Below are 27,542 nucleotides of genomic sequence, written 5' to 3' on the forward strand. Positions count from 1 at the left end.
TAATCCAGTAGGGGGGTAAATATTAATGATGCAGGGAGAAAGAAAAAAGATAACAATGAGCAAAATCCTTGCGGTGGTGAGAAGGAATAGAATCTGAAGTACAAGCAGAAAGAGTGCCTTTGAGGGGCGCCTGGATGGCTCAGTCGGTTAAGCATCCAACTCTTGGTTTCGGCTCAGGTCCTGATCTCAGGATTGTGAGATGGAGCCCAGGTGTTGGGCTCCATGGGGAGCTTGGAGTGTGCTTGAGATTCTCTTCCTCTCCTGCTGTTCCTGCCCCCACACCAGCCTCCACTCTCCCTCTCTCTCTCTCTCTCTAAGATTTTATTAAAGATAATAAAATCTTTTTTTTATTTAAAGATAATAAAGATTTAAAGATAATAAAATCTTTTTTTTTAAAGATTTAATTATTTGAGAAAGAGAGAAAGGGAGAGCACAAGCAGAGAGAGAGGGAGAAGAAGACTCCCCACTGAGCAGGGAGCCCAGAGCAGGGCTTGATCCTAGGACCCTAGGATCACGACCTGAGCTGAAGGCTGACACTTAACTGACTGAGCCATCCAGGCACCCTAAATTTATAAATCTTAAGGGGAAAAAAGATGAAGGAGAAGAAAGAGTGCTTTTGATAGAAGCAATGGCATTTCCACAAGACATAAGAGAGAAAACAAAGATGAATGCATGGACAGATAGGTTTATAGACTTGGAAGGGGGATTGTAAAGGACTTCCTCCTAGATCATGAAATTGGAAGCAAGGTCATCAGCTAAGAGTGGGGTAAGGGAGAGATTGGGGGAGGTTGAAAAGAGGGGGAAAATAGAAAAGAGACAGCTTGAAGAGCATGAAAGCAATGGAGATACATATTAAGGATTGCTGCTGACACTACCTGGTGTTTCTGATCATGAATTTTAAAACCATGTAGCCTACATATGCCAATTTCTCCAGAAGAGATGAACAGTTAGTTTTAGTCAAGGCTGTGGCTTTCTTCCCCACCCCCACCATGACAGTGATGACAAAGAAAGTGAAAAGTAGGGGGATTGTGTGTGTGCAAGAAGATGATAGTCATGAAGGATCGTGGAATCTCAGCTAGGTTTGGAGGGAAGTTAAGGGGAATGAGGTATATGTGTGAGTGTGGTTGAAGTTAATGGATCGACAGGAGTAGAGATTGACAAGAAAATGGTGATGAAAGAGCTGTTTAATAACAAAAATTTAACTGAGTCAATTTGAAGATCTAATTGGCCTTGTTAAATGATTCATGAATGAGGCAGCATCCCATCTAGCAAACAGAAAAAAGCTTTATCAAGCTGTAGAAAAGGGACAGTGTTTAAAGTAAAGAGGGGATGGGGCACCTGGGTGGCTCAGTGGGTTAAAGCCTCTGCCTTCAACTCAGGTCATGATTTCAGGGTCCTGGGATCAAGCCCCACATCGGGCTCTCTGCTCAGCGGGGAGCCTGCTTCCTTCTCTCTCTCTGCCTGCCTCTCTGCCTGCTTGTGAGCTCTCTCTGTCAAAAAAAAAAAAAAAAAAGCAAAGAGGGGAATAAAGGAAATTATTAGCAAAGAATTCATCGCTTTAGACAAGTTAACCCGCCTGAGGAGAAGAAGTCGTTTATCAGTATGTTTTCTACTACTGACCAGGAAATTCCATGTTGACTGGCTAAAGGTTACGTTCCTGTGGGGATTGAAACAGCAATTAGGTTTAGCATTAAGTCTTGGTTTGCTGAAGGGAGCAACTCCATGTGGGGCCCGTGCTTTTCTTCTTAACAAAGCCAAGAACTTTAGTGAATTAAAGGGGACAAATGAGGACATCAGAATGTTGTTCTGGAGAGCTGCAGAGACTGGGACTATAGATGGAATGAGCAAATCCAGAGGAGCTGAGGCTTTTGAAAGAGGATGAAAGAGAACTGGTCCATGGAAAGCAAGATGCATGCATCTCTGAAGTCAGACTACGTGAATTCAAATTCTAGTTCCAAAATACACCGGCTATTTGAGTGTGGGCTACTTCTTTAACCAGTGTAGATCACAGCTCTTAATTCTTAAAAAATCTTGATAATAGGGGCATCTGGGTGACTCAGTTGGTTAAGCAGCCGACTCTTTCAGCTCAGGTTGTGATCTCAGGGTCATGAGATTGAGCCCCATGTTGACTCAATGCTGGGCCTGGAGTCAGCTTGGGATTCTCTCTCTCCCTCTCCCTCTGCTCCAACTCCTGCTCGCATGCCACCCATCCCTTAAATATATAAATATATAAATACATACATACATACATAAAATATTTTAAAAATTTGATAATAACAGTACTTTTTCATAGGGCTTTGTGAACAGTAAATGAGGTGATTCAAAAAAAGAATCACAGTGAAAAAAAAGTGAGCAAAAAAGTGCTCACAGTGTATGCTCTGTGTTAGCTGGTACTAAGCCATTTCGGAAATAGGAAATACAAGCATCTAAATGGCTTTGCAGTCCAAGTAAATAGTGCTTCAGTAGTCCTTAACTCTGGTATGATACCAGTGTGCCTGAAATCTTTACTCCAAGCACCGGAAATCTGTGCTAAGAACACAATTTGAAAATGAAAATTAGGGGCACCTGGGTGGCTCAGTGGGTTAAGCCTCTGCCTTCGGCTCAGGTCATGATATCAGGGCGCTGGGATCGAGCCCCGCATCGGGCTCTCTGCTCAGCAGGGGGCCTGCTTCTTCCTCTCTCTCTGCCTGCCTCTCTGCCTACTTGTGATCTCTCTCCGTCAAATAAATAAATAAAATTTTAAATAAATAAATAAATAAGAAAATGAAAATTAAAAAGGGGGAAAAAATCAAATCACCACAATGTATACTTTATTTTACAATTTTATTTTTCAATTATACCCCAATAAAGCTGGCAGGGGGAGGAGGGAAAAGGATGGGATTTCTCAGCTATTGTAACCCGTAAAGGCAGAGGCTTATAAATCACATTTCTTTTTATTTTTTTTTTAAAGATTTTACTTATTTATTTGTCAGAGAGAGAGCGAGCGAGAGTGAGCACAGGCAGACAGAGAGGCAGGCAGAGTCAGAGGGAGAAGCAGACTCCCTGCGGAGCAAGGAGCCCGATGTGGGACTCGATCCCAGGATGCTGGGATCATGACCTGAGCCGAAGGCAGCTGCTTAACCAACTGAGCCACCCAGGCGTCCCATAAATCACATTTCTAGTTCTGGTTTCATGTCAGTTGGTCCAGGAGAATAACCAATCTCAATATTGGAGCAGGGAGTGTGAGAAAGGTAACCCTATGTCTTATTGTCTTAATTTAATTCCCAACCCATATTTCTAAGACTTTGCTGTGGAACAACTGTGATGAAATACTCCGCATAAACCTCAAACCTAAAATGTCCAAAATTGAACTTCATCTTGGTCTCCAACTCCACCTACTTCTTTTATTTTTCTTCTTTCAGTTAATGGTCCTAAAGGGGATCAGGATATGTCACCCCAAAATATGGCACTTTGGCACAATGATTATTTTGGGCTGAAGGCAACTGAGAATCAACAGATGCAGGAAGAATTCTCTAAATCTCTCCTTATCTGCCTAAAAGCAGAGCCTGAATCTCCCTTTGTGAAGGTGTCTGCTCCCCCACCCCAACCCCAGTGTCGGGAAGAAGAAATCTCTGGTGATAGACAGTCAACACCCAGGAAGGTTTGCATACACAGATGGGACTGATCTTCCTTCACTTCCCCACGTATTTCCAAGTCACTCCCATACTTAGTTGTCATTAAAGACCACAGCCCCTTCTCCTTTGTTAAAATGGTGTGTAAACACTGAGTCTAATTGCTTCTTCGTGTTTCGCTTCTTTTTTGTGAACTCTTATGCATGTAAATATTAATAAAAACAGTGTTCCCTCTCTCCTGCTGATCTGCCCTTTGTTAGTGTAATTCACACACTTCCAAATGAAGAACGTAAGAGTGGAGAGGAAAGGTATTTCCTCTCCAGTACTTAGGTAGTCCTCACTCCTCATCCCTTGTCCAAATGCAACTGATAGATCTCAGAAAGATCTTGCCCTGGTCCTCATCTATATCCCCACCCCCACAGCCTTAGTTCATAGCCACATAACTCAAACCCACACTGCTGACAACCATCTCCTAGTTCTCCTTGCTAATTGCTTCTACTCTTGCCCTCTACGGACCTTGGAGAGTATTAGATCATTTAACCCCCTTCGATGGCAATTGTCCCCAAACCTTCTTGATCATACAATCATATGGGGAGGGGTGGAGGTCATCCTCATAATCTGTGTATATTTACTTAGATACAAATTGTGTACACAAATATATACATAATAGTACCTTCCCCCAAATAGAAAAGGTAAGAATTAAAAAAACAACAACAATGAAAACTGAAAAAATAGAAGTTCCAGTATTTGTGTCTAAGGAAATAATTTTACATACCTCTTTATGCCAACCCACTTTGGAAGCCACTGATTTACAGGGTAACCTTCTGAGTCTTTAGCAGGAGCCCTTAATAATGCGTAGCTCTTATTTATATGTCTAGTCTCACTTCATGCTACTTCCGCCACAGGTCTAAGTTCTAGTTACAACAGTAACCTGCATAGACTGGACTTCCTCTTCCCTTAGTGCACATACTACACTTCCGTCTAGAATGCCCTTTCTCCCACGAATGTTTCCTAACTAGGAGCTCAAGGATTATTTCCCTAAGGAACCCATTCTTTATCACCACCACCCCACATCTATTGGATTAGGTCCCTGCCCCTCTCTGGCTTACCATAGCAGTCTCTGAACATCTCTATTATAACATTAATTATGTTATATTGAAATGATTTATTTTTATTTGTTTTCTCATTAAAACTGTGAGCTCCTTGAAGATATGATTTATAGATTATTAATCTTTCTGTCCTGGAGCTGTAGAAGACACTTAATAATTTTTTTAAAAGATTTTATTTATTTATTTGACAGACAGAGATCACAAGTAGTCAGAGAGGCAGGCAGAGAGAGAGGAAGAAGCAGGCTCCCTGCTGAGCAGAGAGCCCGATGTGGGACTCGATCCCAGGACCCTGGGATCATGACCTGAGCCAAAGGCAGAGGCTTAACCCACTGAGCCACCCAGGCGCCCCAACACTTAATAATATTTTGATAGAAAGAATTATTAAGTGAATGAATATGAGGGGATTAGAATATTCTTCTCCAAAATATGCCACTTTGGCATATGGATTTTGAGCTGAAGGCAGTTATTAAGGCAGAATTCACAGATGCACAAAGAAGCCTTCTCAGACTTTCCATTATCTGATTGAAAGTATAAACTTCTATGAAATGAGGACTTCCGTTGATCCTCTCTCTGAGAGATTTGTGACTATGAAGAAGATGGAAAGTTGACACCAAGATGAGTCTGGACAAACAAACCTTACTAAAACAAGTCATTTGTCCTGTTCATTTCCACGTATATTTACCTTTCCACAACTTACTGCCCCTGGAAGTCCAAACTCCCTTTGTCCAGTCACTTTTCCACAATTTATCACCCTTTAAATGGGATGTAAGCACCTGAATCTACTTCTTTAGGTTTTCATTTCTTTTCTGTGTAGCCTCTTTGCATGTAAAATTAAAAACATCCATTGAGGGGCGCCTGGGTGGCTCAGTGGGTTAAGGCCTCTGCCTTTAGCTCAGGTCATGGTCTCAGGGTCCTGGGGTCGAGCCCGGCATGGGGCTCTCTGCTCAGTGGGGAGCCTGCTTCCTCCTCTCTCCCTGCCTGCCTCTCTGACTACTTGTGATCTCTGTCTATCAAATAAATAAATAAAATATTTGAAAAAATAAAAAACATCCATTGAAGTTGTATGCCATTTCCTCCTTTAATCTGTCTTCTGTCAGTTTAATTCACATTCATCAGATACAACACCTAAGAGAGTAGAGGAAAAACTTTCCTCTTCTACAAAAGCTCTCGTGGAAGAGGGAGAAAAATCTGTGTACTGAGGTAGGAATGTAGGATTAAACTAGAGTGAAAAGAACACATTATTTTAGATCAAACAATCATAGACTGCAGTTTCATTTTTATTTACCAAGCAATGTACCAATGCTTAGCAGCCCAAATATAGGCCCCTATACTCCTCTTCATGATTTGCATTACAACTAATTCAAGTTTTTTTTTTAAGATTTTATTTATTTATTTGACAGACAGAGATCACAAATAGGCAGAGAGGCAGGCAGAGAGGAGGAAGCAGGCTCCCCGCTGAGCAGAGAGCCCGATGTGGGACTTGATCCCAGGACCCTGGGATCATGACCTGAGCCAAAGGCAGGGGCTTAACCCACTGAGCCACCCAGGCACCCCAACTAATTCAAGTTTTTAATACTGAGTGATTCAATGGATAAATGGAGAGAAATAAACAAATGCCTCTTTTTTAGTGTGCCTAACACATTAATCCACCCAATGATCCTATTTGGTTATTTTCCTTGTTTTTAGAGATGGGAAAACTAGGGTGTAGTGTAGTTAGATAATGTACACAGGATGACATAGCTGCTAAATAGAATCTCCATTCTTGTCTGGACTTTCTGATTCCAATGCTCATGCTCATATGCAGTATTTCTTTCCATTCCTAGAATGGAAATTCCTAGAATTCCATTTTTATTGGATTTCCCACTTTATATACCTGAGTTCCACACATGTAATAATATCGATACCGTTTTTACACAGTTACACAGAATATAGAATAAGAACAGACATGATTTTATAATCTAGTTCTAACAAGGCCAACCAGTACATATAATAAAACAAAAATGTCTGCCTGGGTCAGACCAGTGTATGGCTAAATCTATACCCATGATAACACAAAGGGAAGAGGAAGGGCTGGAAATCAATCACCGGGTGTCTGGGCTTGGAGCCTGGCTACTGTACATGTAACACAATGAAACTAGGGCAAGTCACTTGTAACCTGTGACTCAGATGCTTTATTTTAAAAATCAGTAGATTAGGTTTTATGATCCCTAACTTCATTATTTTAATTTAATTTTGGCAACACCTCTTGTCATTCCTTCCAAGTGTTTAAGAATCCAAATGAGAAGTGGTTGCCTTCATAACCCAGATGATATTGTCACAATGAGAAATAGAACTGGGGGGAAAAGTTATTGCCTAAAGAGTCTGACATCACTTCACTTCTTGTGTCAGTTGCTAAGGGTAAAAGAATGGGTGTAGTTTCCAACTTATTTTTCTTTGGGAAGATTTTATACTGCAGACATATTGTGTATACATTATACTTCCCTAAGTTTCTCCCATAAAAGCTGTATAAATAGCCATTCCATTTTGTTTTTCCCTCTTTCTTACATCTTCATGAAAGACTCATCTAAACACTTTGGATTGAATTTTTCATATGCAACATTCATTATCAGTTTGATAATAATAATAATAAGCAAGGGGTGCCTGAGTATCTCTGTCAGTTAGGGGTCCAAATCTTGATTTTTGGCTCAGGTCATGACCTCAGGGTTGTGGGATCGAGCTCTGCATTAGACTCCATACTGGGTGTGGAGCCTGTTTAGGATTCTCTCTTTCTCTCCCTCTGCCCCTTCCTCTACACTTGCACGCATGCACTCTCTCTCTCAAAATAATGATCATGATGATAAACTAATAATAACAGCTATCATCTTTTTGTACTATTTTGCAAGTTCTCTACAACTGTTCTCTTTTAAATTTTTAAACAGTGCAATCATAATACAGCTGACCTTACTAACTATGTGTCAGGCATTGTTCTAAACATTTTACATGCTCTAATTATTTAATCCTCACAATAATCCATTGTGATAAATACTATTAAGCTCATTTCACTAATGGGAAAAATGAGGGATAGAGAAATTAGGGAACCTGCCCACGCTCCCAGCTGGTCAATGATAGAGCCAAGATTAGGAGTCAGGCAGTTTAGAGGAAGTTATTTAGCCATGAGCTTAGACTAGCTTTCTCTAAGATAGGCATAATTATCTCTATTTCCAGGTGGAAAGTGAGATGTGTTCCACCACCAAATGTGACCAATACTAGCTATGCAGTCACACAGTTAATAACGGGCAGAGCTAGAATTTGAGCCTACATGTGTCCCTTCAAATGCCCTGTTTCCTCACAATTCTCTGATTGTATCTTGTTTTCTTTGTGGTGACTCCTCCTTCTTATCCCAACTTTAAACTTTTGAGTTCTTCAGAATTTTAAACCTAAGCTTTCTCATCATATCCAGGTTCTCAATAACATCTGTACATTGAAAACTGTCAAATGTGTTTTTTTCAGTCCCTGCTTTTCTTCTGAATTCTGATAGGTGCATCCATCTGCCTAGTTGACAGAGCTACTTAGTATCCCACGTAAAACTCAAATGTCCCAAGTGAACTTTGCCAAATTTGTTCCCCTTCCACTCTTCCTTATCTCAGTCAATGGCATCAATATCAACTCAGTTGCTCTAGAAGCAAAGCAAAGAAGGGGGCAGTGGATGGGTCGCTTACCTTGTAGACGTTTTCTGAAGGAGCCATGTTCACAAATACTTTTTAAAGACAATATATTGACATGACAGTTGTTACGACTCTGATGGAATGATGTAAAAGGAAGGAAAGTGAAAGTAACACCATGACACAAGTAGAGAATATGATTTTTTAAAAGGGTACTTTAAAAATATACTTCACTGGGGCACCTGGGTGGCTCAGTTGGTTAAGCAACTGCCTTCGGCTCAGGTCATGATCCTGGAGTCCCAGGATCAAGTCCCATATCAGGCCCTCTGCTCATCAGGGAGCCAGCTTCTCCCTCTGCCCCTCGCCCCTTTCATGCTCACTCACTCTCTCTCTCTCTCAAATAAATAAAATCTTCATATATATATATTTCACTAAGCAGTAGGAAAGTATAAGGAGCTTGTTAGAACTTGACGTTGCCCTTGCGTTATCCATCCTTGACACTTCTTTTTGCCCAATTCCTGTTTCATTTTCAAAGTTTCAGTTTATATAATCTTCCAGACTAGATAATATTCCCCTCAGTTATTTAGTTTCATAGCACTTATACCCATCCTTCAAGGTTCTTTTATACTTATAATGAATTATTTGTGTGATTACTGTACTTCTATCTGAGATTGTAAGCTCCTGAATGTAGGAACCGTGTCTAACTTCTTCACTTTTATATTCCAAAGCATCTAGCCCAATGCATATAGTAGGCACTTCTCAAGTGTTAATTCAGTAAGTAAATGCCTACTACTTTCCATTGGATGAATATACGCCAAACTGATTTCCAATAAAGTAAAACAATGTCATTCTTCTACTGTGTTAGGTAGAAGATGGGAGTCATTGAGTTATAGAGAATTGGAAGTACTCTCACAGAGCACTCAAGATATACAAGCGAACAGTTAAAAAAAAATCATTATCCCCACTCAAACATTTTATTTTGGGAGATAAGATAAGCAGAGGAAAAAAATGTTCAACTGAAGATACTGCCTCTATGTGTTACAGGAATTCAGGAGAGGAATTGGCAGATTAGTTAGCGGTTTTGCAAAATATCGGGTGGGAGAGCTGGGCAGGAAGTCTCAATGGTGACAGATAGACTTTCTGCAAGAGTGTAGAGATGAAAGTCAGAAGTTGGAAAAGGGGGTGTTTGGGTGGCTCAGTCAGTTAAGTGTTTGACTCTTGGTTTTGGCTTAGGTTGTAAGATCAAACCCCGTGTCTGGCACCATGCTCAGTGTGGAGTCTGCTTGAGAATCTCTCTCCCTCTCCTTCTGCCCCTACCCTCATTCATGTGCACTATTTCTCTCATATAAATAAACAAATCTTTAAAAACAAAACAAAACAAAAGAAGTTGGAAAAGGAAAATGACTGAAAAACGATTCAGAAAAGAAACAGAAAAGATAGAGGACTAACAAGACAGAGTGTTGTAGCCAGTGAAAGAGTTACATGAGGCAATGCGTGGGTGACAGGCCAAAATGATGAGTATGGTGCACCCTTCAGTCATACATTTCTAGAAGTGGTCATGTGGTCACAGGCTGTGGTAGATGGCCTCCAAGACAGCACTCAAGGATGCCCACTTCCTGCTCTTCACACCCTCATGTAATCCCCTTCCCTTGAACATAGGCTGGGTTTAGCGACTTAATTCTAGTGAGTATAGAACAGAAGTGATGGTGTGTTGGTATTAATGCTAGTTTACAAAATCTTGGAACTTTCTCTCTCTTCCTCTCTCCCCGAGCACAGCCAACTGCCATGTTTTGACCTACTCTTTTTGGAAAGGTCCACACAGCAAAGAACTGAGGGATGCTTCTGGCCAACAGCCAATGAGGAATTCAATCCTGCCAACAACCACATGGGTGAAATATAAGTTGATTCCCCTCCAGATGAGCCTTCAGATGAAAACACAATCCCAACCTGCAGTCCGAATGCAACTTTGTGAGAGGTGTTGAGCCCCAGGTACTGAGCTAAGCTTTGTCTGGATTACTGACCTACAAAAACTGTGAGATAATATGCTTGTTGTTTCAAGTTACTACATTATGGGGTAATTAGTTGTACAGCAACAGACAACTAATATGATGATAATAAGAATTATTATTATTATTTTTAAAGATTTTATTTTTAAGGGATCTCTACACCCAACATGGGGCTCGAACTCACAACCCCAAGACCAAGAGTCACATGCTCCACCAACTGAGCCAGGCAGGTGCGATAATTACTGAAATTATTTTTAATGTTATATGTTATATACATATACTCTATAAATATATTTTATAAGTTATATATATTTCACAATGTAGGGGGGAAACTCATGAGAACAAAGAAAAGATCTTTGCTACTAGCCAGAGAGGAAAAAAGATATTAAGAAGTAGTCATTTTTTAAGGAATTTCTATTAATCAGGGAAGAAATGAGATTAAGTAATAGCAATAGAGAAAAAAGAGTTATTTTTTAAGCTAAAGGATTCATTCGAGTAAATTTTACCTTTTTTTTAATTTCACCTTTTGCTCCTCAGTTTCCAGGGTCAGAATAGTTGGTTATGTGTACCTTACTCTTAACATCTCAAATAAAAGTGGGCAGGGTAAAGAAAGAAAATGAAATTTGTTACTTTTGGCAATAGATACATTTTGGGGTATATGTAAAAAGGAACAATGTGTTTATGTGCCCTGTTATCATGATAATTTGAGAATTCCTTTCAACAGAAAGTTGCTGCTGCAAGAAATTAGTCTACTTTAAAAGTATAAATTCTAGCATGCACAGTGCTTCAAATAATAGGGCAAAGAACTCAAGAAAAGACCTTTCTTCAAAAATAAAATAGGCCTGGGGCCCTGAGTGACCTAGTTGGTTAAGCATCTGACTCTAGATTTTAGCTCAGCTCGTGGTCTCAGAATGTGAGATCAAGCCCCTCATTGACTCTGGGCTAGATGTGGAGCCTGCTTGCCCCTCCCCCACACTTGCTCTCTTTCTTTCAAAAATAAAATAAAATAAAATAAAATAAAATAAAATAAAATAAAATAGTTCTGTTTCTAGCCTGGTGAATTGACCATTCCCGTATTTGAACATTCTATTAATGAGACAGAATTAGCCATACAAAGAAAGAAAAACTTTATCACTCTACCCTTCTAGACTCTCTGCCTGGGGTCCTGCAAATTAGATGGACAAAGTACAGATTAACAAGCAAAAACCAGAGTTTATCAACATATGCACTACCTGTATGCACACAGGGGAGAAATTCAGTGATGAATAACACAAAAGCAGTGGTTAGAACTTGGGCTTATATAGCATCTTAACAAAAGAACAACGAATTTGCAGAAAAGATGAAAGAAAGGAAACAGGGTTTAGGTTTTTAGGGGTGGCAGATTGTGAGAAGGTAGATATATGGAGGCACCAATGGAAGATAAAGTTTGTTTTAATGAGTTTGTTATGTAGATTCCTCTGGTGCCTTCTCTGGGCTGATTAGAGTCTATAGTTGTCTCCAGTGGTTAAGAATCATCCTGCCTGATGATATGATACTATATGTGGAAAACCCAAAAGACTGCACTCCAAGTCTGCTAGAACTTGTACAGGAATTCAGTAAAGTGTCAGGATATAAAATCAATGCACAGAAATCAGTTGCATTTCTTTACACCAACAACAAGACAGAAGAAAGAGAAATTAAGGAGTCCATCCCATTTACAATTGCACCCCAAACCATAAGATACCTTGGAATATACCTAACCAAAGAGGCAAAGAATCTATACTCAGAAAACTATAAAGTACTCAAGAAAGAAATTGAGGAAGACACAAAGAAAAGGGAAAATGTTCCATGCTCATGAATTGGAAGAACAAATATTGTGAAAATGTCTATGCTACCTAAAGCAGTCTACACATTTAATGTAATCCCTATCAAAATACCATCCATCTTTTTCAAAGAAATGGAACAAATAATCCCCAAATTTTTATAGAACCAGAAAAGACCTCGAATAGCCAAAGGAATATTGAAAAAGTAAGTCAAAGTTGGTGGCATCACAATTCCGGACTTCAAGCTCTATTACAAAGCTGTCATCATCAAGACAGTATGGTTCTGGCACAAAAACAGACACATAGATCAATTGAACAGAATAGAGAGCCCAGAAATAGACCCTCAACTCTACGGTCAACTAATCTTTGACAAAGCAGGAAAGAATGTCCAATGCAAAAAAGACAGCCTCTTCAACAAATGGTGTTGGGAAAATTGGACAGCCACATGCAGAAAAATGAAATTGGACCCTTTCCTTATACCACACACAAAATAAACTCAAAATGGATGAAGGACCTCAATGTGAGAAAGGAATCCATCAAAATCCTTGGGGGGAACACAGGCAGCAACCTCTTTGACCTCAGCTGCAGCAACCTCTTCCTAGGAACATCGCTAAAAGCAAGGGAAGCAAGAGCAACAGTGAACTATTGGGGCTTCATCAAGACCAAAAGCTTTTGCACAGCAAAGGAAACAGTAAACAAAACCAAAGACAACTGACAGAATGGGAGAAGATATTTGCAATCGACATATTAGATAAAGGGCTAGTGTCCAAAATCTATAAAGAACTTAGCAAACTCAACACCCAAAGAACAAATAATCCAATCAAGAAATGGGAAGAGGACATGAACAGACATTTCTGCAAAGAAGACATCCAGATGGCCAACAGACACATGAAAAAGTGCTCCACATCACTCGGCATCAGGGAAATACAAATCAAACAATGTATACAAATCAAACACAATGAGATACCACCTTACACCAGTCAGAATGGCTAAAATTAACAAGTCAGGAAATGACGGATGCTGGTGAGGATGCGGAGAAAGGGGAACCCTCCTACACTGTTAGTGGGAATGCAAGCTGGTGCAACCACTGTGGAAAACAGCATGGAGATTCCTCAAAAAGTTGAAAATAGAGCTACCTTATGACTCAGCAATTGCACTACTGGGTATTCACCCTAAAGATACAAACGTAGTGATCCAAAGGGGCACGTGCACCCGAATGTTTATAGCAGCAATAGCCAAACTATGGAAAGAACCTAGATGTCCATCAACAGATGAATGGATAAAGAAGATGTGGTATATATACACAATGGAATACTATGCAGCCATCAAAAGAAATGAAATCTTGCCATTTGCGACAACATGGATGGAACTAGAGGGTATTATGCTTAGCGAAATAAGTCAGTCAGAGAAAGACAACTATCATATGATCTCCCTGACATGAGGAAGTGGAGATGCACATGGGGGACTTGAAGGGTTGGAAAAGAATAAATAAAACAAGATGGGATCTGGAGGGAGACAAACCATAAGAGACTCTTAAACTCACAAAACAAACCGAGGGTTGCCGGGGGGAGGAGGGTAGGGAAAGGGTGGCTGGGTTATGGGCATTGGGGAGGGTATGTGATACGGTGAGTGCTGCGAAGTGCATAAACCTGGCTATTCACAGACCTGTATCCCTGGGGCTAATAATACATTATATGTTTATAAAAAAAATAAAAAATTTTTAAAAAAAGGAATCATCTTGCCCTTCTTATATTTGTTTCTTCTCAATTGCTTTCAGCTCAAAATGATCCTTGTGCCAGAGTGGCATATTTTGGGGTGGCATACTCTGAACTCCTTCAGTTGATACCTAGAATATTCCCATTCTCATACTGAGTCATTGCTAAATGTCTTGAACCCTGACACACGGACTTACTTATCAGGCCTCATGCAGGCTCAAGATCATCACATCCCAGGAATCATGTTGAGGGTCACTTATCATGATTAAGACCTTGTAATAACATTAACAATATAATAATTATAATTATAATTATAATAATTATTATTTCTAATATGTATTGAGTATTTACATTATGCCAGTCATTGTTCTAAAGTGTTTGATAGGTAGTTACACCAACCTGATTAGGTAAGTACTATTACAAGTCCCATTTTACAGATAGAGAATGCAAATAAGAGCATGTAAATAACTTGGCCACGATCCCACAGCTAGAAAGTGGTAGCACTATAATTTCAACACCGGGGGCGCCCGGGTGGCTCAGTGGGTTAAGCCTCTGCCTTTGGCTCAGGTCATGTTCTCAGGGTCCTGGGATTGAGCCCCACATTTGATAGGGCTCTCTATTTAGCAGAGAGCCTGCTTCACCCTCTCCCCCACTGCCTGCCTCTCTGCCTACTTGGGATCTCTCTCTCTCTCTCTGTCAAATAAACAAATAAATATATAAAAGAATTTCAACACAAGCAGTCAGCCTTTAAAATCCATACAATCACTGAGCAAATATTTCTGGGATACCTATTTTGTGCGAAGCACTCTTCTAAGCACTTAAGATAAATCTGTGAGGAAAACCTGTAGAGATCTTTGTCCTTATGGAGCTTACATATTAGTTAAAGGAGAAAGAGAAAAAATGATAAGCAGATTTTACGGTACATTGGGAAATAATACATGTCATGATAAAAAAAAATAAGAAAAGTAGAGTAAGGGGGAGCAGAAGTATGAAGGGTGAGGAGGTTAGTTGCAATTTTTAAAAAATATTTTATTTATTTATTTGACAGAGAGAGATCACAAGTATGCAGAGAGGCAGGCAGAGAGAGAGAAGGAAGCAAGCTTCCTGCTGAGCAGAGAGCCCGATGCGGGGCTCGATCCCAGGACCCTAAGATCATGACCTGAGCCGAAGGCAGAGGCTTTAACCCACTGGGCCACCCAGGCTCCCCGGTTAGTTGCAATTTTAAGAAGGACATCAGGGAAGACCTTTCTAATTTTCAGTTATAATTTTAAAATATTTTATAAATGTTTACAATTTAAAATATATTATTTTATTTTTTTCCCAATGTATGTAATACTTATATAACATTTATTTTTATTTTAAAGGTTTTATTTTATTTTACTTTGTTTTTAAAGATTTTATTTATTTATTTGACAGAGAGAGAGTCAGCATAAGCAGGGGGTGTGGCAGGCAGAGGGAGAGGGAGAAGCAGGCTCCTTGCAGAGCAGGGGAAGCCTAATATGGGACTTGATCCCAGGACTCTGGGATCATGACCTGAGTTGAAGGCAGTGGCTTAACCAAATGAGCCATCCAGGTGCCCAAAGATTTTATTTTTGAGTACTCTCAGCACCCAAAGTGGGGCTTAAGGTTACAACCTTGAAATCAAGAGTCACATGTCACATAAACCAAATAATCATACTCTTATCACCCACAATTTGACAAATACTTTTAAATATTTTTGAAATACTAACAAAGACAAACATTTTGAAATATATGTATCAGAATTTTCAGAAGAGCTATAGCACTGTAGAACTCATAAAATCTCCTGCCCCGCCCATTCTTTTCCTCTCCATGCCCCCCAAACAATTTACTGAAATTGATATGCATCTTACCTAATTATATATTTACGCTTTTACTATATATGTACAGATTCATTAAAAACACATAGACTAACTTGGTGTATTTTTAAAATTTGTGTGAATATCATTTCTGTCATTTTCTCTTCTCCACTTTATATACTGGGAAACTACTTGTGTTCTATGCGTACACCTAGTTCATTCCTTTTTAATTTCTATAAAACATTCCATTGTATAAATAAATAAGGCCTATACTCTTCCCTTCTCCTCTAGTGGCCCAACACATATTCTCTTATTTTTTACATTAAGATTTTGAATCAAAACCATTTAGAACTTGAATGAAATTTAAAGAATGTGTAGACCAGGAGGAAATAGAGAGGTGGTGTCCTCCCAAGGACACATAGCCAATCAATGGAAAAAGTGGAATTAGAATCTGGTAGTCTGATACCCAGCACAGCACTCGTGCAATTACCACAGCATTACATTTCAATTCTAGAAATCTATATAGAACTATATATAGAACCATCTCTATCTATTTCCATGTCCTATTAGAAATAAGATAATGATAGAAAAGAGAACAAAACATTTAAGTTTTCCAGGAATAATAAAATGATTAAACTACATAAACTGTAGTTTTAAAACAGTGTTAATAATATTGTAATGATTATAATAGTTCTTTTCCCGCGATCTGCTATGTATTTTTTTGATTGAATGCTCTTATTCAAATTCAGACAACAGCCCTGTGAATCAGATATTAATTTTAGGAAATAAGTCTGACTCAATGTGGAAGAAGTATGGCAAGGCAAGGAATGACCCAAGACCAGAAGACCATTTGGGAATCTACTGTGGTCCTCCTGGGGAGAGGTGCTGATGGCCCGGACTAGGTGGTAAAGATGGAGAGTGGACAGATTTGAGAGCTATTTTGGATAGACTGTACCTGGTCCAGGGATGGGACCTGTATCATCTTTATTCCCAGTTGCTGACTATATTTTTTCCCATTTCCCTGCCAATGTGAATCCATGCATTAAGGATATGCCTCACCTTTTCTCCTTCCACAGCATCATCTGCCAACTTTCTAGATGTTCCTCTTCCTTCACCAGAGGGTTCAACATGTAGCTAAGAATCTTCCTCTACTTTAATTCCTGGCACTTCTAAGGTGATATGAGTGTTTCTATGGCACATCATCTAAAAATCTGACCTCTCAGTTCTTACCTGAGACATTACCTGATAATATTCTTCATCACTTCACTTTCGCCAACCAATTTTCCTTATCATTATCAAAATTTGCATCACTTCTGCAATCATCACAACAAACACCCCATTTTCTTTCTTTCTTTCTTTCTTTCTTTCTTTCTTTCTTTCTTTCTTTTCCAGCACAAAAAGGTGTTTTTATTAAAGCACAGGGACAGGACCAATGGCAGAATGAGCCGCTTCAAATACCCCACTGTCTTTCTACGATCTTCTGTTCTAGCTCAGCTTCTCAGGCACCTCGAGTTTACCTATTCTTCAGCCTCATTGGAATTCACAACCCACTGGCACTTCCCTTCTTTTTTGAGCCCATTCATATATCTTTAGCCTTTTTTTCCCCAGCATAGAGTCCATGTTTTTTGTTTGTTTGTTTTTAATTTTAATTGTTTGCCAACTAGTATCTCGAACGTCTTTGTGTCTTGGCCATTATATCACATCTGCCTGGAAAAATTACAGCCATGAATGGATCCAGTCATCATCCTTCCCACCTTCTCTTTGCCAAGCCAGCTGAGCACTAATGAAGAAAATCACAAAAGAGCAGAAATTGGTATCTCTATTCATGGTCACCAGCCTCAACTGGGTGGCACGCAAAACTTTAGGACAATCTTTCACATTTTACTACTTTCCTCAGTGACAGTTTCCTACTGTCCCCACCTTTTGAACTCTGACTCACCTCCCCACTCCCCAGCACCTTCTCAGATAATTCTTTTGGGGGCAAATTATAGCCTCATACTTCACACAGAAGAAATTCCCTCAAAATTTTACCATTGCATCTACAACTCTGATTGCTTTTGCACCAATCTTCTCTTATTTCCACCTAAAACAATGGAAGATGCATCTCTTCTTTCTAGTGCTTGGAGCCCATGGCTTCCCATCTCTGCAGGGACTTCATACTCTTGGCTTATTCCTCCCTTCCGTATTTTTGATTTAGTATTTTGGAACATCTTTCAAACGTGTTCTGGACTCTTTTGTGTTAAAATTACAAAGAAAAAAATCATAATCATCATAACCTACTTCATCCCTGAAGATTCTGTTCTAGTGTCCTTTCCACTTGGAGGTTCCCCTGATACATCTCTTCGTACTCTACCCCCATTGCCTATGTTTGCAGGGCATATGCCTCTCTGTCCAAGGATCTCTCCATACTGTGTGTTGAGTTCAGTCTGCAACTGGACTGGGAACTGATTAAGGGCAGACCCTGTATCTTACTAATCCTTGGAACCTAGCAAAGTGCTCTGTGGGCGTGGGGCTTGAGGGAGTGAGGTGGAAAGCTATCTCTTGGGCCCATACGTGTAACATTCTTAGGAGTATGGGGTACTGTTGCATGGCAGACTGGAATGATGGGATGACTGACGAGGGAGGGATTCAGACCCCCTTCCATCTCCCACCCCACTGGCAAAGTTAAGGGAGAGTCGTAGAATAAAAAATAGTTTGGGAAATTCTGTCAGAGATAAACCAACGGAGAATCTCAGTATCTCCACGATACCTGAAATCTTCCATGCCCAATTTCTTTTCACTTTTATTTTATCCCCCCCTTACAGGCTCCTCCTCTCCTATTTTCTACTTTCTCCCAGATTGTTTCTTAAGAAAAAAAGAAACAATACTGATTTTCTGGCTCCTTCATATGACGTTTCCTTCTTGCGTCCCTTTGTCCCCATCCCACTACTTTTTTTTTTTTTTTTTTTTTTTTTTTCATCCTGTAGCTGATTTTCCCCTTCGTGTCTGTACGGCTGCGGTCTGGGGCTTCCAGCAGAGGGGCGGTGGGTGAATACTCTCGGCGGGAGTCCTTAGAACATACAGAGACGACGAGTTTTGTACGGGAAAGCCGATGACGCTGGGCTCCGCACTGCCTGCTTCGCTCAGCCTCCAGGACCTCAGGAGTCCCGCCGCATCCCCGGGCGAGGCTCCGCCCCGCCGGCTGCTGACCTGGATTGGCTGCCAGGGGCCGGCCCCTGGCCAATCAGGCGCGGGGGCGTTGTCTCGGGGTGGGGCTCCCGCCTCCCGCTTCCCGCTGGGCCACTGCAAGGGTTCCAGGGGCCCAGGGGCGACCCTTGGTTTTCCCGGCGGCTGCTGCCCCTCGTCTTGCGACTCAGGGGTCCGGGCGGGACATGGCCACGGCCACTGTGGCAGCAGCAAGACGAGGCTTCTGGCGAGCCCCTCCGCTCCTCCTCCGGCGTGGTTACCAGACGGAGAAGGGCGTCTATGGCTACCGGCCGAGGAAGCCCGAGAGCCGGGAGCCCCGGGGCGGCCTGGCGCGCCCTCCAGGTCTGGGATAGGGCCGGGATCGTAGATGCAGGGGAAAGAGGGGGCCTCCCCGACAGGCCTGATGTGGGGTGCTGTTGCGGGCGAGGTCGGGCTTCTGGGGTCTGCAAAGTGTGCTCGGGCGGGTGGGGAGTAAGGGGAGGTGAGGAGGCCAAGGAAGGCAGGCGTGGGTGGTGGTGTCAGGGTCATTGTCCAGCCTCCTAGCTGGGGAATCTTGAGGTCGAGGACTCGTAATTGGATTCACGCTTGGGTGATCTTACCAGAGTTCGTGTTCTGACTAGTTTTGTGAGGTCTTGGCCTTTCTGTTCCTTGGATGTAAACTTCTAGAAACTTAGCTCTTTTCGAAGGCAGGGTTGCAGGAATACAAGAGTTCCAAGATCTCCCAGCTGCTCGAGTTTACTCAAGGAGACATTTCCAGAGCCATCTCTAAGGCTCGTGTGAGCAGAATGTGTGGGGATCACAACTGTATAGCGAGGGTTGAAGAGGTCAAGTTAGTTGGTGATCTGGACCACAGCATGGTATTCGTTTTCTGTCTCCCTGACCTAAGTAGCCTCTTATTTTAATTTCAGAGTTTTAAACTCCTTTTTGAATTTAGAAGTATGTTGCTGGTGGTTTTAGTGAATTAGGAGATGTGAATAACGGTTCTCGAGACCTATCTTTGCATGCTCATGTGCAAGAGACCTATTTTGAGTATTTAGTTTATGCTGAAAAATTGTCTTTTATTTTTTTAAATATATTGATTTATTGGAGAGAGAGAGAGAACACCACTGGCGGAGGTGAGTGAGGGGAGGAGCTGAGGGAGAGAATCTTCTAGCAATCTCCTCCTGAGTGTGACCCGTCACCCGGGGCTCCATGACCCATGAGCTCATGAGTGAGCCACCCAGGTGTCCCAAAGTTGTCTATATTTAATCCTCACAGAGTAGAAGATGAATACAGACTGATTATTTGAGGAAGATCATTTGGCATCTTCAGTCCACTTATCAGGTTAACAATGAAGATCCTCTTCATCATATAAGTACCTAAACTTTGAATCTTACATTTACATTGGAACCTTGATATTTTGCTCTTGACCTCAGAGGACATTTATAGTGAACCTGATTTCTGTCTCTTGGATGCAGTGAGATTTCTTCAGGGAAAGCATTTGGCCAACTAGATTGTTAATCCCTTGAGGATAAGACTGTTGTCTTATTTCACTTTGCAAATCAAATGTCAAGAATTTTATTTTTTAAAAATTAAAAAAAAAGATTTTATTTACTTATTTGACAGAGAGAGAGCACAAGCAGGTAGAACAGCAGGCAGGGGGAGAGGGAGAAGCAGGCTTTACGTGGAGGAGAGAGCCCGAGGTGGGACTTGATCCCGGGAATCTGGGGTCATGACCTGAGCCGAAGGCAGACGCCCAACTGACTGAGCCACCCAGGTGCCCAAATGTTAAGAAGTTTATATGTCAGTTATTCTCAAACGTGTATGTGTATTCAAATCACTTTGAATTGAGTTTTAAAAGGCCAGTTCCTGCGGAGCCTGGGTGGGTCAGTCAGTTGGCATCTGACTCTTGATTTTGACTTAGGTCAGGAACTCAGGGTCATGAGATGGAGTCCTGCATGGAACTCCAAGTTCAGCAAAGAGTCTGCTTCTGTCCCACTTCCTCTACCCTTACCCTGGCATGCTCGCTTGCTCGCTCTCAAATAAATAAATAAATCCAAAAAAAAAAAAAAAAAAAAAAAAAGCCAGTTCCCAAGTATCCTCCCACCCCAGGGTTCTAACTCAGTGGTCTGAGATCTGGTTCAAAAATACAGATTTTTTAATCAGGCATCCCAGGTGATTCTCTAGCAGAAGGTCCACAACCAACTATGGCCAAATACTGTTATAGTCTCAAAGGATGTATGTGTAGGACATGTTTTACAATCTCTTCTTCATTTAAAATCATATTAGTGTGTGCTCTGTGCACAATTACTGTGATCTTGTTAAAGATTTTCTCTCATAATTGGGTCTCTATCTGATTTTTTTTCCTTTTTTTTTTTTTTTTAGCATTTTACTTTTAAGTAATCTCCACATGCAACGTAGAGCTCGAACCTACAACCCCATGATTAAGAGTTGTGTGCCTCATGGACTGAGCCAGCCAGGCACCCCTTTGTTCGATTCTTAATAACAGCCTGACAACTGAAAACTTGTCTTGGAAAAACCTGGGCCAGTGTTTATTTTGTTTTGTTTTGTTTTGTTTTGAGATTTTATTTTTATTTATTTATTTGAGAGAGACAGGCAGATAGTGACAGAGATAGCAAGAGAGAGCAAAAGCAGGGAGAAGAGGGAGAAGCAGGGGCTCCTGCTGAGCAGGGAGCCCAATGTGGGGCTCAATCCCAGGATCCTGGGATCATGACCTGAGCTGAAGGCAAACGCTTAACCGACTGAGCCACCCAGGTGCCCCATGGGCCAGTGGTTTTTAACTAGAAGACTACCCAAATTATCTTGGGAGTTTTGGGCTGGTGTTTGAAAAATATCTCTGGGGTTGATTTTATACACAATCCCTTCCCTCCCTCCTCATAACCAAATTGCACCCCCCCATGAATTTGCTGTGCTTTGAGGTGCTTGGTGACCTTTGAAAGGTCGGTATTGAGTTAGAACTGCAGGCCAAGGGTGGCCTCTTGTGGTATTGGGAGGCAAGAGTGAAATCAGTGCCTGGAAACAATTGTTGCACAGTTACAAGATCTAGCTTAAGGAATTTTGTTGCTAAGGGCAATAATTTCATTCTTCTTATGTTTTAACTACTTTGAATTTCTGAAAACTGAAAGGCAAGTAGGCCACCCTGTAACTTTCTTCAAACTTACCATTGCACGCAGATCTTTGACAGGCTTTTCTTCTCTGTGTTTTAGAACTTACTCTATTATTTTGCAGTGACTCGGTTTGTAGATCACTATCTCCTCCTAGGCTGGGTAGGAGAAAGGCCGGGGAGAGTTGGGTCTGTCACTTGGAGTAGCATCTCTCTGGCCAGAACTTGGTCAGCATGTATCTGCAAAGGAGACTGAAAAGCGTAATTTTTTTTGGAAAGCACAATTTTTAAAAAAAAATTATTTGTCAGAGACAGAGAGAGCGAGAGTGAGCACAACTAAGGGGAGCAGCAGGTAGAACAGGCAGAGGGAGAAACAGGCTCTCCACTGAGCAAGGAGTCTGAAGTGGGACTTGATCCCAGGATCCTGGGATCATGACCTGAGCCAAAGGCAGATGCTTAACTGACTGAGCCTCTGAGGCATCCTTTTTTTTTCTTCTCCCCGATTTTGTTGTTGTTTTTAGATTTAATTTATTTATTTGTCAGAGAGAGAGAGAAAAAAAAACCCAAGCAGGCAAGCACGGGAGCAGCAGGTAGAGGGAAAATCAGTCTCCCTGCTGAGCAGGATAACCCATGCAGAACCATGGGATCATGACCGGCGAGAACACAGGCACTTAACCGACTGAGCCACCCAGGCGTTCCTGGAAAGCATAATTTTTATTCAGGTTGGCCAAGTACCAACTAAAAATTCTGTGGAGAAAATATTGAAAAATACTTAGTAATCACTGCACTACCACCTCCTTTCTCCTCTGTTCTTTCCTTGAATCCATCTCAAAGTCCCTTATCTCCAGAGAATGTACAGCCCTCCCTGTCCGGGCTGATGGTGGCTTCTGCTCTGGAGTTTTATGAACTGCCACACACCCCATACTGACACATCCAGTATACAAAGAAAACTCTCATCTGGAAAAGGAAAGAATGAGGAACAACAAAGGGCCCTATTCAAACCAGTTATCAAATCCTGTTGGAGAGGAATGATAAAAGCTCTCGGATGTGGCTGTGTAATAAGTTCACTACATTCCCCTGGCTTCACCTTCTCTCTTTCACCAGTTGTCTTCTGTGGAAGTCTCCGACATGGGCGTGGGGGGTGTGCCCTCCTTGGGGGCTGCATACCTTCCACAGCCTGAGAATTGCTTTAGCGGGTCATCAATTACAGATGTTTTTTATGACCAGAACCGGAATTTGTTGGCAGTACAGTTTTCTTTCTTTCTTTCTTTCTTTCTTTTTTTAAGTTCATTTGTTTATGTGAGGGGGGAGGGTCAGAGGGAGAGGAGGAGCCTATGCAGGATTTCCTCCCAGGACCCTGAGATCATGACCTGAGCAGGGATCAAGAGCCAGTTGCTCATAAGCCACTCAGGTACCCAACAGTACAGTTCTTTTAGAACAGTCATAGGTCTGCAGTCTTTCTGCCTGTGGTCATTCCATGAGCAAATTGCCTTCAGTCAAAGATCTTATCTAGATCTATTTTTTAAGCCTGAAACCTCTGGTTTTTTATTTACTGCTTCTGTGCCCTACCTACTTAGCTCCCTAAACTTAATGGTGCTTACCTTGAGACCATCTAAAAATAGTAGCGGAAGGCAACACCCTTTATTGGACCTTGTAGGCTTAGCTGGCTCCCACTGTCTCATAGTAAATGCTTTCTAGAAGGTACTTGATGGAGGGTTTGTCTGTTTTTTACCTCCTGCTAAGGCAGCCTCTTCTGAAACAACTTTTCTTCGCTTTCCTTTCTTTCTGGTTTTTTGTTTTATTTTGTTTTTAAGATTTTTATTTGTTTATTTGAGAGAGAGAGAGAGAACAAGGGGTTGGGGGGTGGGAGGAGGAGCCGAGGGAGAGGCAGACTTCCCACTTAGCAGGGAGCCCCACATGGGGCTCCATCCAAAGACCCCAGGATCGTGACCTGAACCAAAGGCAGACCCTCGGTTAACTGACTGAGCCACTCAGGTGCCCCCACTTCTCTTGCCCCACCCTGAACCACCTTTTCTGAGTGCTTCTAATTCTCCAAACTTGCCAGGATCTGCCTTCCAGGTATAGAGTCCTCCCATTAGCAGAGCTGAATTTCCCTCCATCTCTTCTTGTTTGATCCTGCTCGACCTCATCTTTCTCCCAGGGCTTTCCTGAAAGTGAAAAGAAACAGTGATCACACACTACTAAGCTACAGCCCTGTGGACATAAGTCTGCCTGCAGGATATCACAGGTGACAGTTTTCCACGTGTTTTTTCAGACAGCATAACACAGTGCCCATTAGCTTTCTAGTCTGAAAGATCTAGTCCTTGGCACCTACTGCCAGACTGCTAAGCCAATGTCATGTGTATTTTGGGCTCTGTTATGATAGCAACCCACCTTGGGTACCAGATTGTATATTAGATAGGGTAAGTTCAGGGGCTATGTCAGAGACCTGGAATAACAGTGATTTAAGTAAGATGAGTAGAGGTCCGAGCTGGTATGATAGTTTTGCTCTGCAAAGCCCTAGACGATTTAGGCTCCTTCTGTGTTGTTTCCTCATCATCCTGTGGGTATGCTCTCCACTCTGGTCCAGGATGGGTAACCATTGCATCCAGAGTCTGGCCAGCAGGGTGGAGGAAAGGGGGAAGGGAAAGGGAACACCTCTCCCTTTAAGGACAAGACCCAGAAGGTGCAACCATCGCTGCTCCTACCTTCTCACTTGTCAGAACTTAGTTACGTGGCCAGCTGGCTGCCTTGGAGGCCGGGACATATATCTTTGCTCTGGGAAGCTGTATGTTCGATTATGTATTACTATGAAAGAGAAGGGAAAATGGATGTCGGGAATTGTGGGAGTCTCTGCTACACACGAATTGTAAAAATCCAGGGCAAGCAACCCACTTTCAACTTTTTGAGCTCATACTTAATATCAGATTTTGAGCACTGTGTTTCCTAAAGCCTTGCCTTCTTTCTATTTTCACTATTGGGATCCTAGTCCAGGCCTTTAATTCTCATCTGCTGCACAAAAATAGTTAATTCAGGTCATCTTATCCAAGGCCCGTGGATCTCTACGAAAAAATTTCAGAGGGTCTGTAGACTTTGCATGACTCTGTGTGTGTCTATTTTTAGGCAAAGAGCCTGTAGCTTTCATTGAATTCTCAAAGAGATGCATGACTTCAAAAAGATAAAACTGGTAGGCCTCACTGGTATTAAAATGTATAGCCTAGTTCCTGTCTGGCTTAGTCCAATCTTTCTGAAACGTTGGTTTCATTGAGTCATTTTCTTTTCTTTTTTTAAAAGGGCTTTATTTATTTATTTGTTAGAGAGAGACACAATGAGAGAGGGAACACAGCAGGGGGAGTGGGAGAAGGAGAAGCAGGCTTCCCATTGAGCGGGGAGCCCCATGCAGGGCTTGACCCCAGGACCCTGGGGTCATGATCCGAGCCGAAGGTAGACACCCAATGACTGAGCCACGCAGGCACCCAAGTCATTTTCTTAACTCAGATGTCCAAAGGCTCTACTTTGCCTCTCAGAGTAAAATACAGATTCTTTTGCTAGATACTCAGTGCCCTTCTCCCTTCTTTCTTACCTTTCTCCAACATGAATGTCCCCATGTTCTAGCTCTTATCCTGTATGCCTTTCCACTTCTTACCATCTCCATTCCCATCTCCTCTGTAACATCTGTCTAGACAACTCCAGCCTGTCCTAATCTGAGCTCCTTCAGCTCTCAGTATGGGACCTCTTGAACTCTGCGGAACATTTTATGACCGTGTGTATTTGTGTAGGGACCATCCTCTCACATTGTAAGATCCTGCCTGGTGAAGACCTTGTCTTACCTTATCTCAGCTCCACAGTTCACTGAATACTTATTAAATGATATAATCCTATGGAGAAATGGAAATATGATTCTGTATGTGCAATGTATTTGTAATATTTAGTGCATCTGTATTTTGCATGTACCCCCATCACACCAAGTATCAAGAAAGGAAGCACTGTATACATTGAGTAATAGATTATATTACTATGTTTTAGAAAAAGTAATAATTTCTTTTTGGCTGATGAACACAATGAAGACCTGCTGTGTTTTTTCTTAAGTTCCATTTAAGTGTGTGCTCATGGTCAGTTCTATGAATTAGAACAGGAGTGCTTAATGCCTGCCAGTTGTCTTAAAAGGTACCATCTTGGTTGAGAGGAAGGATTGAGTTGGTGTTGTGGATCATGTACACAACTTTTTGGTGTTGACAGACTTAATCAAAGGGAAAGGCCCTCCTGAAGTCAAAGGTGACGTAGTGAAATGGGAGGAGGCATGACCAAAGTTAGGGTGCCTCCTTTTTCCTCTTTGCCCTTCTGTCATCAGCCTTCTTTCTTCAAATATTTATCCTGGCTGAAAATCTGTGCCTGCGTAGGATGACTGCATCATTTGCTAAAACTTCTATTACATGGAGGCTTTAAGGAGGTATTGAATTTGCTTCTAGTAACCTCTTAGATGGCAGTGGTTTCACCAGTTAAAATTTGACCTGTGGTGAGTGTTCTTTGTATCTGGCTCTTAGTAACAGCTTGTACTTTAACCTCTGTAAACCTCAGTTTGGGTAAGCTTGAATTTATTGAACAACAATCCCAGTTGAAAATGGAAGAGTGCTGATTCATGAGTATAAATTTAATGATGGAAGGTTTGGATTACAAAAAATGGAGGAATTTAGGAACAAGCAGAAGATGGGAGCCTTAGGATTCCAAACAGCATTGAGTGGTTACTGACTTTGGCATTGAGCTTTAATAGTTGGAGTGAGGTTGTGAGTATGTTGCATATTAGAAATAATGGGAGCCTTTACTGGAGTTATGGGAAAAGCAGTTGAAGAAAATCTTATTGCTTAGAGAGTTTTAAAATTCTCCATAATTCTGGAGTAAGAAATGCAGACCAAAAAAGGCTAATGGCATTAGCTCTTTTACTTTTTTTTTTTTTTTAAATGTCTCAATGATGTCCAGTTCTCTCATCCCTCTCGCTATAGGCTCTGGACTTCCCTTTTCACTTTTTGTTGTAGTGTAATGGATAAAAGACTGGGTGGAAGTCAAATATGCTTGGGTTCGAATTCTACTTTTTGTGTGACATTCTGCAAGTCACTTAACCTCTTTGAGCCTCAGTTTACTCTTCTGCAGCTAAGGATACCTATTTCAGGGTTGTAAGAGTTAGGTAAGATGCTGTGTGTGAAACACTGAACACAATGTGTAGCAAAAGTTAATTCTCGGGGTGCCTGTGTGGCTCAGTCGGGTAAGCATCTGCCTTCACCTCAGGTCATGAACCCAGGGTCCTGGGATTAAGCCCCACATCAGACTTCCCTGGTAGGTAAGGAGTCTCCTTCTCTTCCTCCTCTGCCCCTCCCCCTACCTGTGCGCACATGTGCACACTCCTGTATGTACATGTGTGTACACTCTCTATCAAATAAATAAATAAAATCTTTTTTTTAAAGTTATTTTTTACTACCATTTACTATCAGTCAGTGACCCTTACTTTAGGAAAGGATTGGGAAAAAAACAGAAAGGACCAGAACAAGGGTTTTTTG

General features: G+C 41.5%; 1 protein-coding gene across 3 annotated transcripts in view; it reads left to right on the top strand.

The window, feature by feature from the left end:
• Positions 1-18,946: 18,946 nt before the first annotated feature.
• DHTKD1 (dehydrogenase E1 and transketolase domain containing 1) overlaps positions 18,947-27,542 on the top strand; it is a 59,944-nt gene continuing 51,348 nt past the window's right edge. For all 3 annotated transcript variants that reach the window (XR_004287125.1, XM_032349398.1, XM_032349400.1), the window contains exon 1: positions 18,947-19,229. Coding sequence is in view for 2 of the 3 variants with exons in the window: in XM_032349398.1 (XP_032205289.1) it covers positions 19,073-19,229 (157 nt within the window). In the remaining variant the exon portion in view is untranslated. The remainder of the gene's footprint in view (positions 19,230-27,542) is intronic.

The sequence above is a fragment of the Mustela erminea genome, chromosome 6 (genome assembly GCF_009829155.1).
Source record: "Mustela erminea isolate mMusErm1 chromosome 6, mMusErm1.Pri, whole genome shotgun sequence".
In the NCBI taxonomy this organism is placed as follows: Eukaryota; Metazoa; Chordata; class Mammalia; order Carnivora; family Mustelidae; genus Mustela; species Mustela erminea.